The sequence below is a fragment of the Dipodomys spectabilis genome, unplaced genomic scaffold, assembly GCF_019054845.1.
Source record: "Dipodomys spectabilis isolate Male_0828 unplaced genomic scaffold, ASM1905484v1 ptg000113l, whole genome shotgun sequence".
NCBI classification, from domain to species: Eukaryota; Metazoa; Chordata; class Mammalia; order Rodentia; family Heteromyidae; genus Dipodomys; species Dipodomys spectabilis.
In genome coordinates, this window is record NW_024870790.1 from 2560945 (window position 1) to 2576955 (window position 16011).

Here is a 16011-nt window from a genome sequence, read left to right on the forward strand (position 1 = left end):
TACCAGGAGGTTATTACATTAGCATTGCTTACGAACCCCCTTACTTCCAAGTGGAGTTTTATATACAAAAGTGGAATGTGAACAATCTGCAAGCCAAATGATCTCCTGAATGATCCAGACAGTCCTTCCCGTAAATCTGCTTCAAGGCAACCAAGAAACAGCAAGGTTTATGGAAGCCTTTTGCATATGGCATTATGAGGAGTAAGTAGTATGCTGTCTTCCTTGTTTCAAATACCATCTTATCATACAGAGTTCTTTGTGTGTGTGGATGATCAGGGATATAGTTTTATTTGAATTAGAACACAAAAACTACTTCGGCAAATTCTAGTCAGGGGATCTCACCTACTCCTATAATTATGCATCTATAGCTTGTATGTCTATAGTTTACACCTCCTTTGGCAAGTAGAACAAAATCATTCATGATATAGGGGAGTGAGCAATGGTTTAATTCTCTAAATTAAGTTTTATTTATATCCTAATCAGATCTGTTTTGATAGAAAAAATTGATGTGTTTTAGTAGCAAGACCTGACATCCGAATCTTTCAAAAAGGATTATTCGCAATCATTTGTACTTCTACATGAACATAACCTTATGAAAGTAACATATGAGTATTTTTTAAAGAAGGAGGTTGAATAACAATACATCACAAATATAAATGAGAGAAGCATGGAGAAACTCAACAAAAGCTGATGATCAATTGAGGATGGGGAAGGACTGGGTGGGTGGAGACAAGCAGGAGGTGCTGGCAGGGAGGATGAAGGATGTTGAATACTGTCAAAATGGATCATTAGCAACTATGAAATGCAACAAGGAAAGTTTTTAGGGATTCTACTTAATAGAGGAAGGACAGGGGGTGTGATAGCGGGGGTGAAATTGATTGGAATACAGTTTAAACATGTATGCAGTTGTAACAGTGAAATTCCCCCATACAACTAATATAAGCCAATTAGCAAACTAAAAAGATAGAAAATTAAATAAGATAAATAATAATAATTTTTCAATAAATAAGAGGAATGTTGAAAATGCTACTATAATTTTTTTCTGCTGCATCCCTTCTAAAACCTAAGGACTAATACCTTAAGTAGCTTTATTCACTAATATTTGGTAGGAAAAAAATGTATGCATACAGGCACATTTTAGAGAGACTGGCTCTGAGCCAATATACCAAAAGAGGAAAAAAATACACTCGCAAAGTACAGTTAACTCCCTGACTAAATGTGTGAAGGGAAAACCTAATTTGGTAGTATTGGAAGGATGTATATTTTGAAACAAAGGCTTCTTTGGGAGCTTGTGTCAAATTAGTTGGCCATGGATTGAACCAGTACAGGCAATGTACTTGTATTAAGCCCAGCTGCTGTCCCTAATATTTAGTAATGAAGTGCTTTTTGTATATGACGATGACGACACTAACCAACTGGAAGTATGGCATGTGCTGTGAGTAGTGTCTCCAGGAGTGAAGTTGGATTATTTCAATCTTCCACACTTTGAGCCCAGCCCACTTTGGATCTCATACACATATTTGTGAAAACAAGGTATAGTCTGTGACCAAGCAACCAAGTTAAGCCAACTGGCTCATAAAGGGTCAGATCCATGACTTTGGTATATTTAGTCCTGCATTTAGACACACTGAGTTAATCATTTGCACACATCCACAAACATCATAAATGTGTAGACTCCCTCAAAGTCACAAATCATAATTCTGTGTTTTATTCTGTCTTATTGTAAGTGGCCAATTGCATAAGCATTTCAGTGCATATCATATGAATTATTTATGTTAAAATGGACTATATTTTCTATTACATAGCATGTGACATACTTTTTCCAATTATTAAAGACAGTGACTATAGAGCCGATTCCAGCCTATAAATAATTATAGACCTTTAATATTGCTAAATTTCCAATTCTTTGTTGTTCTCCTTTAAGACAACAAGGAATATGATGCTTATCTTTCATACACAAAAGTGGAACAAGATACTTTAGATTGTGACAATCCTGAAGAAGAGCAGTTTGCTCTTGAAATACTGCCAGATGTCCTGGAAAAGCATTATGGATATAAACTCTTCATTCCAGAAAGAGACCTGATTCCAAGTGGAAGTAAGTACTTTCAAATTTTCTGTTTCTTTTAGCAACTTCTGTGGCTGTTTCAAGCATCAGAGCCAAGTATTTAGAGAACTCTTTCTCACAGATTTTTTAAATTCAAATTTCTCAATTGCATGTTCTGACTTTAGTACATATGAACTTTGAAGATATTGAAACGAACATTGAACTTTTTGAAGACATTCTCACACTTGTGGTCTTTAAATTGTAATTTAAGGTTAGTTTTTATTATATTGCCTTAGTGTCTTGAGAAAATCATGACCCTTTAATTTTTAAAAAATGTCTCTAGGTGCTAATGGCCCAAGCCTGGGTAATCCTAGCTACTCAGGAGGCTGATATCCGAGGATCACAGTTTGAAGCCAGCACAAGCAGAAAAGTTTATGAGACTTTTACCTCCAATTAACCACATAAAGGCCAGAACTAGAGTTGTAGCTCAAATGGTAGAGAGCTAGCCCTGAGTTCAAGCTCTAGGACAGATACCATAAAAAATAAGTCTTCAAAAACCAGTGTATATGGGCTGGGAATGTGGCTTAGTGGTAGAGTGCTTGCCTAGCATGCATGAAGTCCTGGGTTTGATTCCTCAGTACCACATAAACTGAAAAAGCCATAAGTGGCATTGTGGCTCAAGTGGTACAGTAGAATGCTAGCCTTGAGCAAAATGAAGCTCAGGGACAGTGTCCAGGCCCTGGATTCAAGTCCCAGGACTGGCAAAAAAATACCAATGTGTTTCAGTTCCAGAGTTAGTCACCTGTCACTGTACCTACATATACCTACTCTCATTTCACTTGTAATTTTTAATCTTTACCATTCACCTTTGTTGGTATTATGCATTGTCAGTCATTCACAAATCTATGGAAAATCCACCTACATAGGTGTATGAGTTAAATGCATTGTACTGATAATCTGACTTGTGGAAATGTGGAACTACTTAAAATAATAAAAATACATTTAAAAAAGGTATATGAGGCCACTGGCTACAGCACTTTCAGAATAAGTTCAGCTTCAAGGCAAAATATGTCCTTTATTTTTGCTAAAAATGAGTACTTTGTTCAGAATATATATGTGGTAAAGTAAAAGGACCATATTTAAGCTTAAGATCTTTGCCCTCAAAGTTTTTTTAATGTCTGAGGGAAAACAAAAGTGTTAATATTAATTTGCATGTATGTCTGTTACTATCTTTGAGAGGGTAAGATTGAACTCTTTTTTTAATTTTTAGTTTTTTTTGTTTTTTTAATTTTTATTTATTTTTTTATTGTGAAAATACTGTACAGAGGGGTTACAATTACATGGGCAAGATAATGAGTACATTTCTTATCAAGCATTGTACAGTTTGTATCATGTTCATTTAAACACACATAGAAATTACAAAATAAAAAGCTTGTATTTTCAGCACTTGAAAATATATTATAATTTTGCATATATTATGCTCTTTAATATTTGCAATTACCTGGAAAGAGAGAGAGAATGAGAGAGAGAAAAAGAGTGATATCAGACATATATTTCCTTCTCTTAAACTCTTAAAGATGAGAAAACAAAGGCTCACTGAGGTCCAAGATGAGATGAGTGGTAAATGGCAGAGTTAGGAGTAAAACTTAGGTCTGTTTAATGTTAATTCTCATTCTGCTAGATCGTAATCAATTGGTAATGCTTACTAAGAATGTCAGCAGTCTACCATAGTCATTAAGATGACAGAAGACAAATGGGAACAACTGAGATTTGGGTTTTAATTATTTTTCCCAGAGCATATATATACATATATATAGTTTATGTGTGCATATTGGTATATATGCTTAAATGTGCGTGGAAAGGATCAAAATAAACTATATTTACTGATCCATTACAATGCTACAATGTGAGAAGTCTCCAAGTTTCCCACCATGGTTTTTACTGGTTTCTCCTTGTAATTTTCCTCATTTTCATGACACAAAATACCATTCTATATTGATTTGTTTCCCAAGGTTCATCCTGATGTCTCAAAGTCATTTAATTATACTGTTTTCCTCCCAAATGCAGTGTTCCTTTCATCTTTCCCATTGTTAATTTCACCATCCTGGTAGAAAACATAATTACCTTACTGCTGCAATGCAGATTATCTCTCTACTTTCTTTATCTTTCCTCCCATCCATCTAACCATTTTAATATCATGAATACATACTTGTCACACCCTTACTCAATCTACTCTGTTATTTCTTAGAGGATAAAACTATAACCCTAATCTAAACATCATTATAATCTGTTGTCCACCCACATTTTCTCCTAAATTTGTTTCCTACTATTTTCTCTACTCAGAGCTTCTACTTTAACAAAAATGTACCTTTGATATATATTATTTGCTCTTCATGCTTTTGTTCATGGAACTCCTCTGTCTTTGAAAATCCTATTTATCCTTCTCCTGTTATCATTTTTGGGAAAACTCCACAATAATTTCTCAAGCTCTAGAGTTTGTGGTGTGTAATTACTTGCTTGGCTATAAAAATTTCTGCTCCTATGACATGTTGTGTTGTTCTATAACCTCCTGTAACTTTCCATCTATTTATATCTTCCCTAGTCAGCCAGATTATAAGCTGCATGAGGGTAGGTCCTGTTTCTCATTTGTCTTCATACTCCACCATCATCTTCCAGAAGACCTAAGTTCATTAGTATTTCAGAGACGTGTATTGATTTTGTTTCAGTAGAGCTAGTTAAGAGAAGAAGAAGTGATGAGAATGAAATAAACAAAGGTGTCAATTTTATGTGATCCATTTGAAAGGCACTCTTTTCAATGGGGTCAATGTAAGGTAGGCAGGATCTTTATACTGAAAGAAAAATGTGTATAATTTATAAGAATAATGTCAATACTTACAAACATATAGGTATACATTTTATTTTTAGAGATGAGAAAAGCAAATATAAGAAATTAATTTTAAATACATTTCTATTTTTACCTAATTCATTACATTGCTATATAGTTTTATGTTTTTATTAATAGCATCTTGTTAAATATGGGAATTCATCAAAATCCATTTTTCAAATGAGAATATCCTAAATCATCTTAAAGTAGTAGGTATATCATTAACTAAGTAAAATCAATATTATACATGAAATCATCTTCAATATGACTCGGTATAGTACTGCTCTTCTGCATTATAGTCATAAATTTTAGCAGCACAATAAACACCCTCTATGAAGTCCAACAAGTTACTGAAAAATATAGACATTCATGCCTGAAAATTTCAACATAATTGACCTTCTTCTGAAATAAGAAAGAGTTTTACACCATTATGCACATAAGAAAGGGAAGTACGAATTGCATGGAACACAGATGATCCACTTGAGACTCAGTAGATGGCCACTGTTTAAACATAATAAAATAGATACTGTGAATGAGTGAGAACAAGACTGGGTGAGCAGGAGAATAAGAAAGATGAATTTGTTTAAAAATTCACTATCATTTATGTGTACTATAGACAGCTGAAAATCCTCCTTGACCATGGAGTACAAAGTTTACACAAGCTGCAAATTTTTCTAGCTCCAAGCTATATATTTCATTAAACATGACAATATATTGCATACGAGATGCTAGGTAGGATTCACCTACTTTACCTAAGCAATTATTTTTTAAATAGTCCCATATAAATCTCACAAAATGATATCATCAAGATGGGCAGATATTTGGTAGTTCATGCAAGGTAATTTTAATATATTTTCAGATTGTACATCTATCAGCCTGAGTAGGGACTTGATCTTGGGTATTTAGTGGCACACAAGAAGACTTTTACAGTAAGCCATTTGGGACAACTATGTAGTTTTTAGATGCAACCACTGGAGGGTGTTTGATTTTAATCCTTCCTTCCTGAACGAGGAAATTCATGTTCTCTGAATTCCGATTTGCGAGAGTAACCTGTAGAGGTTCTTAAAAAGGCCCTTTGACAATTTTTCTTTTCCATCAACATTTCAGAGCTAGCTGAGCAGTCACCATGTCACGATTAATGAGTTTTTCCTTGGCATTTTTAGCACACTTTCAGGAAGTCGATGAAGTATATGAATAATATACTTGATTTACACATGAATGACAGAGTAGAACATTTTGGACTTGGTGTATGTATGTTATTAAAGAAGCTTCTGTGGTCTGTATTTGCAGCCATTGGTACAGATTTAACAGGTTATGTTATATAAATATAGACACATTCCTATGGGGGAGGGGAAAAGCCTAGCTACAATATTATGAACTGTGTTTCTCCCTCACATCTCATTTAAAATTGTTGACCTATGAGTACTCCTTCTTTCAAAAATTAACATTGAGGCCCTTGGAGGCTTATAAAAACAGACTACCTGAAACCATTCTTCATCTACAACAATAACTTTATATGACTCAAATGAACAAAGTGTTTGGCACAAATCCACTTACGTTTAATGTCTTTACTTTTCATGTATCTTCAGTTGCCTTTGTATCTTTGTCGTGGTATGACCACTGAAAAGTCTCAACACTTAAAGTTTCACAATTATCGTGATATGGATCCTTATGCACTTAACACAAAAGAACTTTCCAATGCACAGTTTCAAAAGTTCATGAGAATATTTTGTCTCTCTCTCTCCATATGTGTCTCTCAGCGTCTGTATTTCTCTGGCTCTATCACTCTTGCTCTTTCTCTTGTTCTTGTTCTCAGAAAGCTTAAACACAAATATATCATTTTCCACGATGAGCTGGGGTTGTCTGTACCTTTCCCACACACCCCATTAAGAAATGTTGTTCTTTGGCTATTACAAACTAGCAGAGATTGAGAAATTTGACGCACAGATTTTTCCTAAATGCCCAAACTGAGTCTTCAGATCTGGACATTATTTTCCTGGCAGGGACTACCTTTCCATTCTTGAGCCCTGCGGTCAAGATCTTCCTTATGTTTTCTCAGGTTGGGTGCCTAAATGTGGCAAGAATTCTTACTTTCCAGTAAAAAAAAAAAATGGCTATTTCTTCCCAGACTAGAAACATCTGTCCCTGAGAACAGTTAAAGCAACTTTGTTGCCAACAGGCATCTGAATGTCAGAAGTGACAGGCAACCAAAAGAAAGCCAGATAGAAAACACCCTACTCAAACTGCCTAGAGACACAAACTTGAGAAGTAGAGATTTTCTCACCCGTGCAGCTGCTGGGTTTTGTGGTATAAAGTACTCAACACAGAGCACATTGTGTTCATGGGGACTAGTGGATCCTTGAGGAATGAACAGATGTGCTCTGAAGCTGACATGTGACCAACAGAACCCAGCTGTGCAATTGAGATCCTGAGATTGGGGACATTTTTGGATGAGTACATTTAGGCTCTTGGACCTATCTTATCTCAGTGTTTCTGTAGAGATTTTAAAATATAAAAAATATAAAAGTTATTGGTTTGTGCCGAGGACCCCTGGTCAGATGGAAAAAAAAAAAAAACAGCATTCAAAGTCTAAAAAGTGTAAAGAACTCAATCCTGTAGTTTTTGTTTACTTTTATGAGAAAGCAAGTAAAATGCTTCAACATGCATGCATGATATTTATTATGAATTATAATTTGAGCCAGTTCTAGCTGAAGCTTTAGATGAAAGTATGTCTAAGTGGAGTGAAGAGGAAAAATCCTTCACAGGCATTTACCTCAATTTTCCCTTCTCATTGGAAAGCTTAGGGGGTCATCATTCTCCATGTGAGTTATTCCTGCAAAACTGTACCAGAGAAAGACCTGTTATCATGTGTATATTTGATTAATTATGCCTATTGAAATTATATCTATTAATTGGCCTCAGGTATCAAAATTGTGTTTCCATTTGTTTCCATACTCAATATTCCATGTATTTCTTTCACTCAAGAATCCTAGGATTGCCGGGCGCTGGTGGCGTATGCCTGTAATCCTAGCTACTCAGGAGGCTGAGATCTGAGGATCGCAGTTCAAAGCCAATCCGGGAAGGAAAGTCCCTGAGACTCTTATCTCCAATAAACCACTAGAAAACTGGAAGTGGTGCTGTGGCTTGAGTGGTAGAGTGCTCGCCTTGAGCTGAAGAGCTGAGGGACAGCACCCAAGCCCAGAGTTCAAGCCCCACGACCGACAAAAAAAAAAAAAAAAGAATCCTAGGATTCTTTCACTAATTTAAGGGGAAAATTAAAATATCTAATCACATTCTCGCATTTGTTTGACTTTCTTCACTAGTATAATCTCATAGTTCTTTAATGCTTAGTACTAGTCATGCAATAGTGCTGACAATGAAATGACAAATGACTGGAGAATACATCTGGTGTCAGATGATCCCTAGTCCACTGCTGAAGTGAGGCATGCAAAAAAAAATGTTGTACATGGATCTGTAAGTATTCATTGCCAATATTTCCTCTAATAGCTGAATAGTTTGGAAACTATTCAAGTAAGTTGTCCTTAGGGAGTAATAAAATCCTTTTCCAGGCAATCTAATGTCTGTGACCTAAAAAGTGTGAGGCAGAGGTGACATGCACAACCAAGGAAATTTAACACATTGTGTGAAATTTACTTACGTGGAATAAAATCAGATATATTGACCATCTCCTTTATTTTAGAAACAAGAGAAATGGAAACGACTCTAATCTTTCAAAAGTTTACTAATTTAAATGGACAAGTTTTCTCATTGAATCTTGTGATAGAGGTTAAAATCAACTGTGAAGAGTTTTAATTTGGAAATCTGGGACTCATTTAATTTTTTTAAAAAAGTCCTTAGAACAGATAAGATTTAAGATAAAAAGATTGAAAGAAACACTGAAAAGACTCTCCAAGTTGCCGGTAGCTTTGTGTCATATTCAAGTAAGATTGTGCTAAGGAAAATTAATTTCCTGTACACAATTCTAATGTTTGGGAGGAAGATAGAAAAGAGAACAGGGAATACAGTTTACCAGTCACTTTCTTTACTACTCTCCACTTTCTCATTCTCCCATCATTCACTTTCATCTCTGTGAAGGGATAAAAGTGAAGAGAAAGAGAGAAGATATAGATTCCATACAGTCTGTGCTCACTCACCCATGGATGAAAAGCCAAAGCAAAAATAAAGGACTAATTACCAGAAACACAACCTCCAAAACAAGAGGTGTTAAGAAATAAAGTGCCTGGACACACAAGGTGTCAGAAAGTCCATACTGACTTGAGCAACCTTCTGCTCAAAGTTAAACAGAATGCTTATACAAAAGAAATCAAAACTAATGCTGAAGAAATTTAATACAATACAGCTAATTCTTCATAAAATACCTAAGTAAGGACTTAGGAGAGGCTGCAAAAGAGATGTTTGTAAGGCAAGTAATATCACACACATGGAGCAACCCCTACTTATAAAACTCATAGATAAATAAAAATCGGAAAACCTTGATCTTTGTGACAACATAGAGAATTTTAGAATCATATCCAAGGCCCCAAATCTTAAGTAATATCATCAAAGATAGTTAATCTATAATACTTCTAATAAGTTAGTGTTTATAAGCATCATTTAAAATCTGAGTAGTATAAGGCTGGATAATTTTCCATAAATATATGATGAAAACACATTTCTTTTTGATATATGGGAAACCCATATAGATTTAATTTTTTAGTTTTCAAATATTAAGCTATGTGTTTATAAATACTATTGTTGAAATAGCTAATATTCTGCAGAATTTACTGGAATTTACTGTTTTGTGTACCCTGTCTCACTCCAACAATGTTTGTTTTTAATTAATGGCTGCCTTATATAGCTATGAGTTTAAACACATCAAGCTACTATTTGAATCTACCAAAGTAACAAAGTATACCATAGTATACATGCTACATATTTGTCTTTTAACATATACATATGTATATTATAATAACATATATGTATGATAACAACACTGACATAAGTGGAAATATCAACAAAGTGTTAATTTGTTTTAGAAATCAGATGGTTAGTAAGCAGTAGCTAGGGCACAAAGAAATTCATTAATATAGATTTTTTTTTTCTTCCTTGTCCTTCTACCAACCTTAGAATGACAAGAAATCCTGTATGCATCATATTAGGAGCTCTTTCTTGGACCTTTCATTCTTTTAGTTTCTATTTTGTCTCCATTTCCTCCTTCATTTTACCTTTTTGTTTGCTAAGATGTGGTATAATTCATTTCCAAGTAACTTTTCTAAATCAAATTCTGCTTTGTTAAATACAGAACAATCTTGCGTTATACAAATGCTTCCTGATAAAAAGTTTGAAACCAAATTTTCTTTGTTTTTAATAAGATTTTAGGTTGTCAATTAATTTATTTCCCAGCAATACTGAGAGTACTGCCATAAGTTTTCTTCAGTTCCTTAATAAATGTACATCCCAAAGAGAGTGTTCTGACTGCATTTTCTCTGAGAATATCTTCCTAACTCTCCTTCTACTCACAGTATTGACAAGTGGAGAAGTTTCTTTGCACATGAATATATGATATGAAAAATTAATGTATACTAAATAGAGCCCCTTATAAAATTAAAATAAGGGAGATTCTTCAGATATAGGCTTTATGTCATATCTGATCATCTGCTTTGGTTGCACAGATTTCTCTAGAGAAATAGAAGGCTGGCAGATACAACCACCTTTGGTCTTTTCTTGCATGAGAAATAACTTAAACCAAAATCTGTGAAAACATGACTTAATGGCTTTTTCCTTAAGGGACTTTACAGACGTTTTGTGTGAAAAATGTCTTTAATGGGTTCTTGTTACTAAGTCACTGGATTTGCTTAAATAAGACAAGAGAGTGAATATTCATATGTGCTGTAGACTTAGGGATTTTTTAAATGCTTCTTTATTATCTCTTTGTGGTAAGAAGCTTTTTAAAAAGGTTTCTGAAGGTTTCTAACATGTCTCCCACAAAACCACAGTCCTACTAGAGCAAACCCCACTGCCTGTCAGAGCTACACTATGGACAGCAATGTCTTAACTTGATACCTGTTTCTACTTAGTTTAATTGGAACTTTTCCAACCTAACCACCCTGCTTGGTCTCTAATTCAAGGGTGGCAAGTCATTTCTGTAAAGGTCCAGATAGTAAATATTTTAGGGTTTGTGGGTCACCTATGGTGTCTGTTGCATCATATTCTTCTTATTCATCATCTTTTAAAAAACAACACTTTAAAAATATAAAAAATAATGGTCCATACAAAATTAATGGGTCAGGTCTCAATTCACTGTCATTAGATTACAGGCATGTCCCCGAAGGTGCGTTTTGGGCAATTGCTCATATAACTGACCAACAATTATTTGGCTAAAGATTAGCAGTTAAAAATATGAGCACTATCTGTTTTGTTTCTTCTTCATTTACTTATATTTTCATAAAAATGGGTGATTTTGCTCAATAAAAAGAAAGAGAAAGACAAGAAGGAGAGTGAAGGAGGAGGGAAGAGTCAGAAAAGGAAAAGAAAGGGAGTAAGGACAAAAGCAAAAAGATTGGTAAAAGGAAAAAGGAGAGAAGAAAAATGAAAAGGAAAAAGCAAAAGGTAGAGAGAATGAAAGGAGGGGAAATATATTTTAAAAAATAGAGAGTGAGAGCCAGCATATGGGAGCAAAGGCACAGTCTCCTTCTTTTCCTTAGAGCCAAGCAGCTCTTAGAAGAACCTCCCCAACTGCTTTCAAACATTGAGGTTGCTGCCCAACCACTGAACACCATCCCAAGAAGTGAAATGTGGGCTTCACATCTGAAAACTTCCACTTGGTTTTTTACCAAGTGAAATGGAACACGAAATTCAGGGCCTAAGCAAATGGCTTGTGTTTACTTTGGGACACTTGGGCTATGTCTACCCAGGGAAATTTTTGATGTACTGACTGACTGACTCCAGTGCATATGATTAATGTATATGTAGGGTAAACCAGGATTAATCTGAACTTTTTTTTTCTACAGCAGGTTTTCAGCTGGAATTATCTGGATGGTTGCCTTAGCTCTCCACTAGGTTTTGCCAGGATAAGCACAGCCAATGTAGTATGCAGGAGACAGGGACCACTCCCTCGCTCCAAGGTTCCCTTCAACACCCACACCCTGTGCAGCTGAGTATAGTGGGATCTGTCCTTCTTGGGACAAATGTAAATTTGGACTTATGAGCCTCTAAGAAGCCCCAGAAGCTCTAAATGTTGCATTCTATCAAATGGAAAAATATAATAAATGGCTGAATTGGATACTAATGGAACACCTATTCTGTTCCCTACTGCATCTCCAAAAGCAGCTAGCAAAGCCAATGCCCTAGCCCATGGATAGCTCGATTAAATTAATTTATATATGTGTGGGGGTGTGTGCGGACACACGCATGCACATGTGTGTGGGTAACTTCTTGTATGATTGTAGACATTTAAGTTGTAATATATTCTTTAGGTCAGTAAAGCCATGTTTTAAAACATACTTAAAATAAATTTAGACTACATTCTAACACATAGAAATAGTTTTGATCTCAGATGTATATTTTATGTGATTGCTGACAAAGTTTGCACAGCACTTTTTGAAATTAGATAATAAGTTGAAATTAATGAGAGATGGAAACTAGTCAAAGTAACTCTTGGTAAATTGTTTTGTAGAGATAATTTCTATGAAATTAACTATTAACTCTTCATTCTCCTGCAGAAACTGTACTCTCATAGATCCCTACAGTAATAGTGTGATGCTGGGGTTTGTATTTGTTTGGTTTTATTTTGTTTTGGAGAAAAGGTGAAAAAGAAAATGGGAAAGATGTATGATAGTTTATTTTACTGTATCTTACAGATCCAACTTCTAATGATGAAGCTTCCCACATAACTTCTTTCTTTTTGGAAGCAGAAAGAAAGGAAGAAATTCAAGAGTCAGAGCTGTTACATTGGGATAGTATTTTTCCATTCTATTGAATCTTCCTACCTTTCCTTCTACTCTGTTTCACCAGTTCTCTCAGTAATCATTACAGAATGATAATTTCCCACTTCTACCCTTGTGGTGATTTGTGTTTTGTGTTGTTTTGTTTTTGCAGATTTCACCGCTGATTTTTTCCCTTGAATACGTAATCTCTAAAATAAAATACTTAAAATCCTTAAGAGGTTCCACCCCAACTTTGCAACTGCACTATTCCCTCAGATACAGCCAATGGAACTACTGCATGATAAAGTCCTGAAATGTATTAAGTCAAAACAAAAAGTTTTAATTGGCCAATTCTGTGTGTACCTCTAAATAGTTTCTTGTTTGTGTAGGGTGTATAGAAACTTTTGCTCATTTTTAAAAATGTTTTCTTACTGGCAAGTGATAGAAATAAAACCCTGGAAATGAGAGACCATCTGTAAAGGAAATTTCTCTTTTCACGTGGCTTCTATGTGGCTGTTTGGTGTCCCCACATTATGTATTGAAAGTAGCATCATCTTGAGCACATTCGCAGTGACAAATGTTCCTATGCTTCTGTAAGCATGGCTTCTGCTAGAGGGCACTGTACATTAGACAAGGCCTTATACTCTACTTAGTAAAGACAGCGTTCTGGTGCAGCACCTGTGTCCAAGTCTCCATTTGTTAACACATGTGTGCGTTTCCCTTTTGGGAAAATAAGACTTTGGGAAACATGCTGGCATAAAAGATTATGCCATGGTATAAACTATTCTAGGTGTAGGGGAATGATTTTCTACCATGAAGCAAGTCATGACATATGTACATCACTTTCAAATTTGCTCCACAAAGGAGAGCAAAGACTATTTCTCCATCCTCCTCATCTATCATTTATTCTACACTATCTCTCACATTGAACTCTATCCTTCCTTCTTTGTAACAATATGCTAAACCCAATTCAACTGGTGAGCACACACCACTTCACCACCTTTGGGGTTGAAGGGCATACTAGAGGACCTCACGTGACAAATGACATATTCTGGGAAACAAGGTAGATGATTCTACAAGCAGCTTTCCACTACTCTAAAGCACAATTCCCTCTCCTGTGGTTAGTATACATAGCTGTCCTATTTGTTGCACATTTGGCAAATTGGCTGCTGTATGCACAATTACTATTTCGCAATCAAAACTTAATATTGATAAAAAAAGATAAAAGGAGGAAAAGCAAAGTAAATTGTAGCAACTTTGCACTTATTATTAAGTACTAATCCTCTTCTCATTGACCCATTGATTGCTTATGCCCTTAGAGTACTAGCATGGAAGGCTGCCTTGAGTTAAGGGATTAGGCAAACAAAACTCACACCTAAGTTCTGAAGAAGATGGAATTTATATTAGGCAACTGAACACTGTAAGTAATGATATGGGGGAAAGAAAATAAAGATTTAAGCAGTTGTTTCAAATTTTTCTAATTTTGGAGGAAAATGTCTTTCTGAATATGCAAAGCAAATGTGATGGACTTTATTGAAAGACTGGATCTCTGCACTACTAGATTGCAAACCTGTGCTTTAAAGACTGGCAATGTCTTTGTTTTACTCTTTCTCTCTTTCTGTGATTTATAGCATACATTGAAGATCTCACAAGATGTGTTGAGCAAAGCAGAAGACTTATTATCGTGCTAACTCCAGACTATATTCTCAGACGGGGATGGAGTATTTTCGAACTGGAAAGCAGACTCCATAATATGCTAGTCAGTGGTGAAATCAAAGTGATTTTGATTGAGTGTACAGAGTTAAAAGGAAAGGTGAATTGCCAGGAAGTTGAATCACTAAAACGCAGCATCAAACTTCTGTCCCTGATCAAGTGGAAGGGACCTAAAAGCAGCAAATTAAATTCAAAATTTTGGAAGCACTTAGTATATGAAATGCCCATCAAGAGAAAAGACATGCTATCTCGGTGCCATGTTCTGGATTCTGCAGAACAAGGACTTTTTGGAGAACTTCAGCCTATACCCTCTATTGCTATGACCAGTACCTCAGCCACTCTGACTTCACCTCAAGCCGATCTCCCTGATTTCCACCATTCAGATTCAATGCAAATGAGGCATTGTTGCAGAGGTTATAAACACAATATAGCAACCACCACTTTGCCAGTTCCTTCCTTAGCCAACCACCACACTTACTGCAATTTGCCTCTGACACTACTCAATGGACAGCTCCCCCTTAATAATGCCCCCAAGGATATTGAGGAACTTCCTAGGAACAATTCCCTGCTTCCTTTATCATCTAAAGAGCTTAGCTTTACCAGTGATATTTGGTAGTGGAAAAAAACAACAGAATTCCTTTGAACAGTTATATGAGCATACTTAACTTCTGCCATATTAAATACGAAAAACCTAAAAACATTGAGGTGCTGAAAAGTGGAAGATAAAGGCACAAGAATCATTTTTGTACCTAAATACTTTTGTTTACATTTCCAGAATAGTGGGCAGGGTGGGTGGGGGAAAGGACTTTCTTTTGTAGTGTGGGACCTTGTTCCAATGTATAGTTTTGATTTTGTCCTGAAAAATTTTAATTCTGTTTTAAAGCAAGTTTTTATGATGCCACATAGACTACAGTTTGGGTGACCTAATTTCCCCCATACCTTTAAAAACTCTAAAATTTACATAGAATTTTAAATAACAAAATCTTAAAGACTTAATCAAATAAACTTCTGACCTAAGGAAAAGAGAAGATCTATAAAGTAACAACAATCATGAGTTATAAAGGAAAAATGGTTGGGGCACTCCCATCAGAAGATGGCTAGTAAAGGAAAATCAGTTGAAGGAAAAAATGTGATAGAAACATTTAGAACTTCTTCAACATAATGGACAACTTCTTTAGACTAAATCAGCAGCTCATAATGACAGCTTTTATATTTATTTAGGCAAGCAAATCTTCTATAGACAAATTAGTAGGTAGTAGGTAGACAAAATGCATTTTTGAAACAAATGAATAGATAGGTTGTGCATTCTTTTAGGTTGACTTTTCAATTGAGCCTTATGGCTTTGTGGCTTATTTCAAAAATTTTACAAGTGAAAAGGAATCTTAAACTGCACATTTGATTATTTTCTAAGAAATTCACATTGAATATTTTGTTTCAAACAATCT

The 16011-nt window shown here is 35.2% G+C and overlaps 1 protein-coding gene across 1 annotated transcript in view; it reads left to right on the plus strand.

Annotated features, from left to right (window-relative positions):
• Il1rapl2 (interleukin 1 receptor accessory protein like 2) overlaps positions 1-15397 on the plus strand; it is a 1053788-nt gene extending 1038391 nt beyond the window's left edge. Inside the window, exons 9-10 of the mRNA XM_042688187.1 lie at positions 1925-2095; positions 14485-15397. Coding sequence (XP_042544121.1) covers positions 1925-2095; positions 14485-15182 — 869 coding nt within the window. The 3' untranslated portion in view covers positions 15183-15397. The remainder of the gene's footprint in view (positions 1-1924; positions 2096-14484) is intronic.
• Positions 15398-16011: the final 614 nt, after the last annotated feature.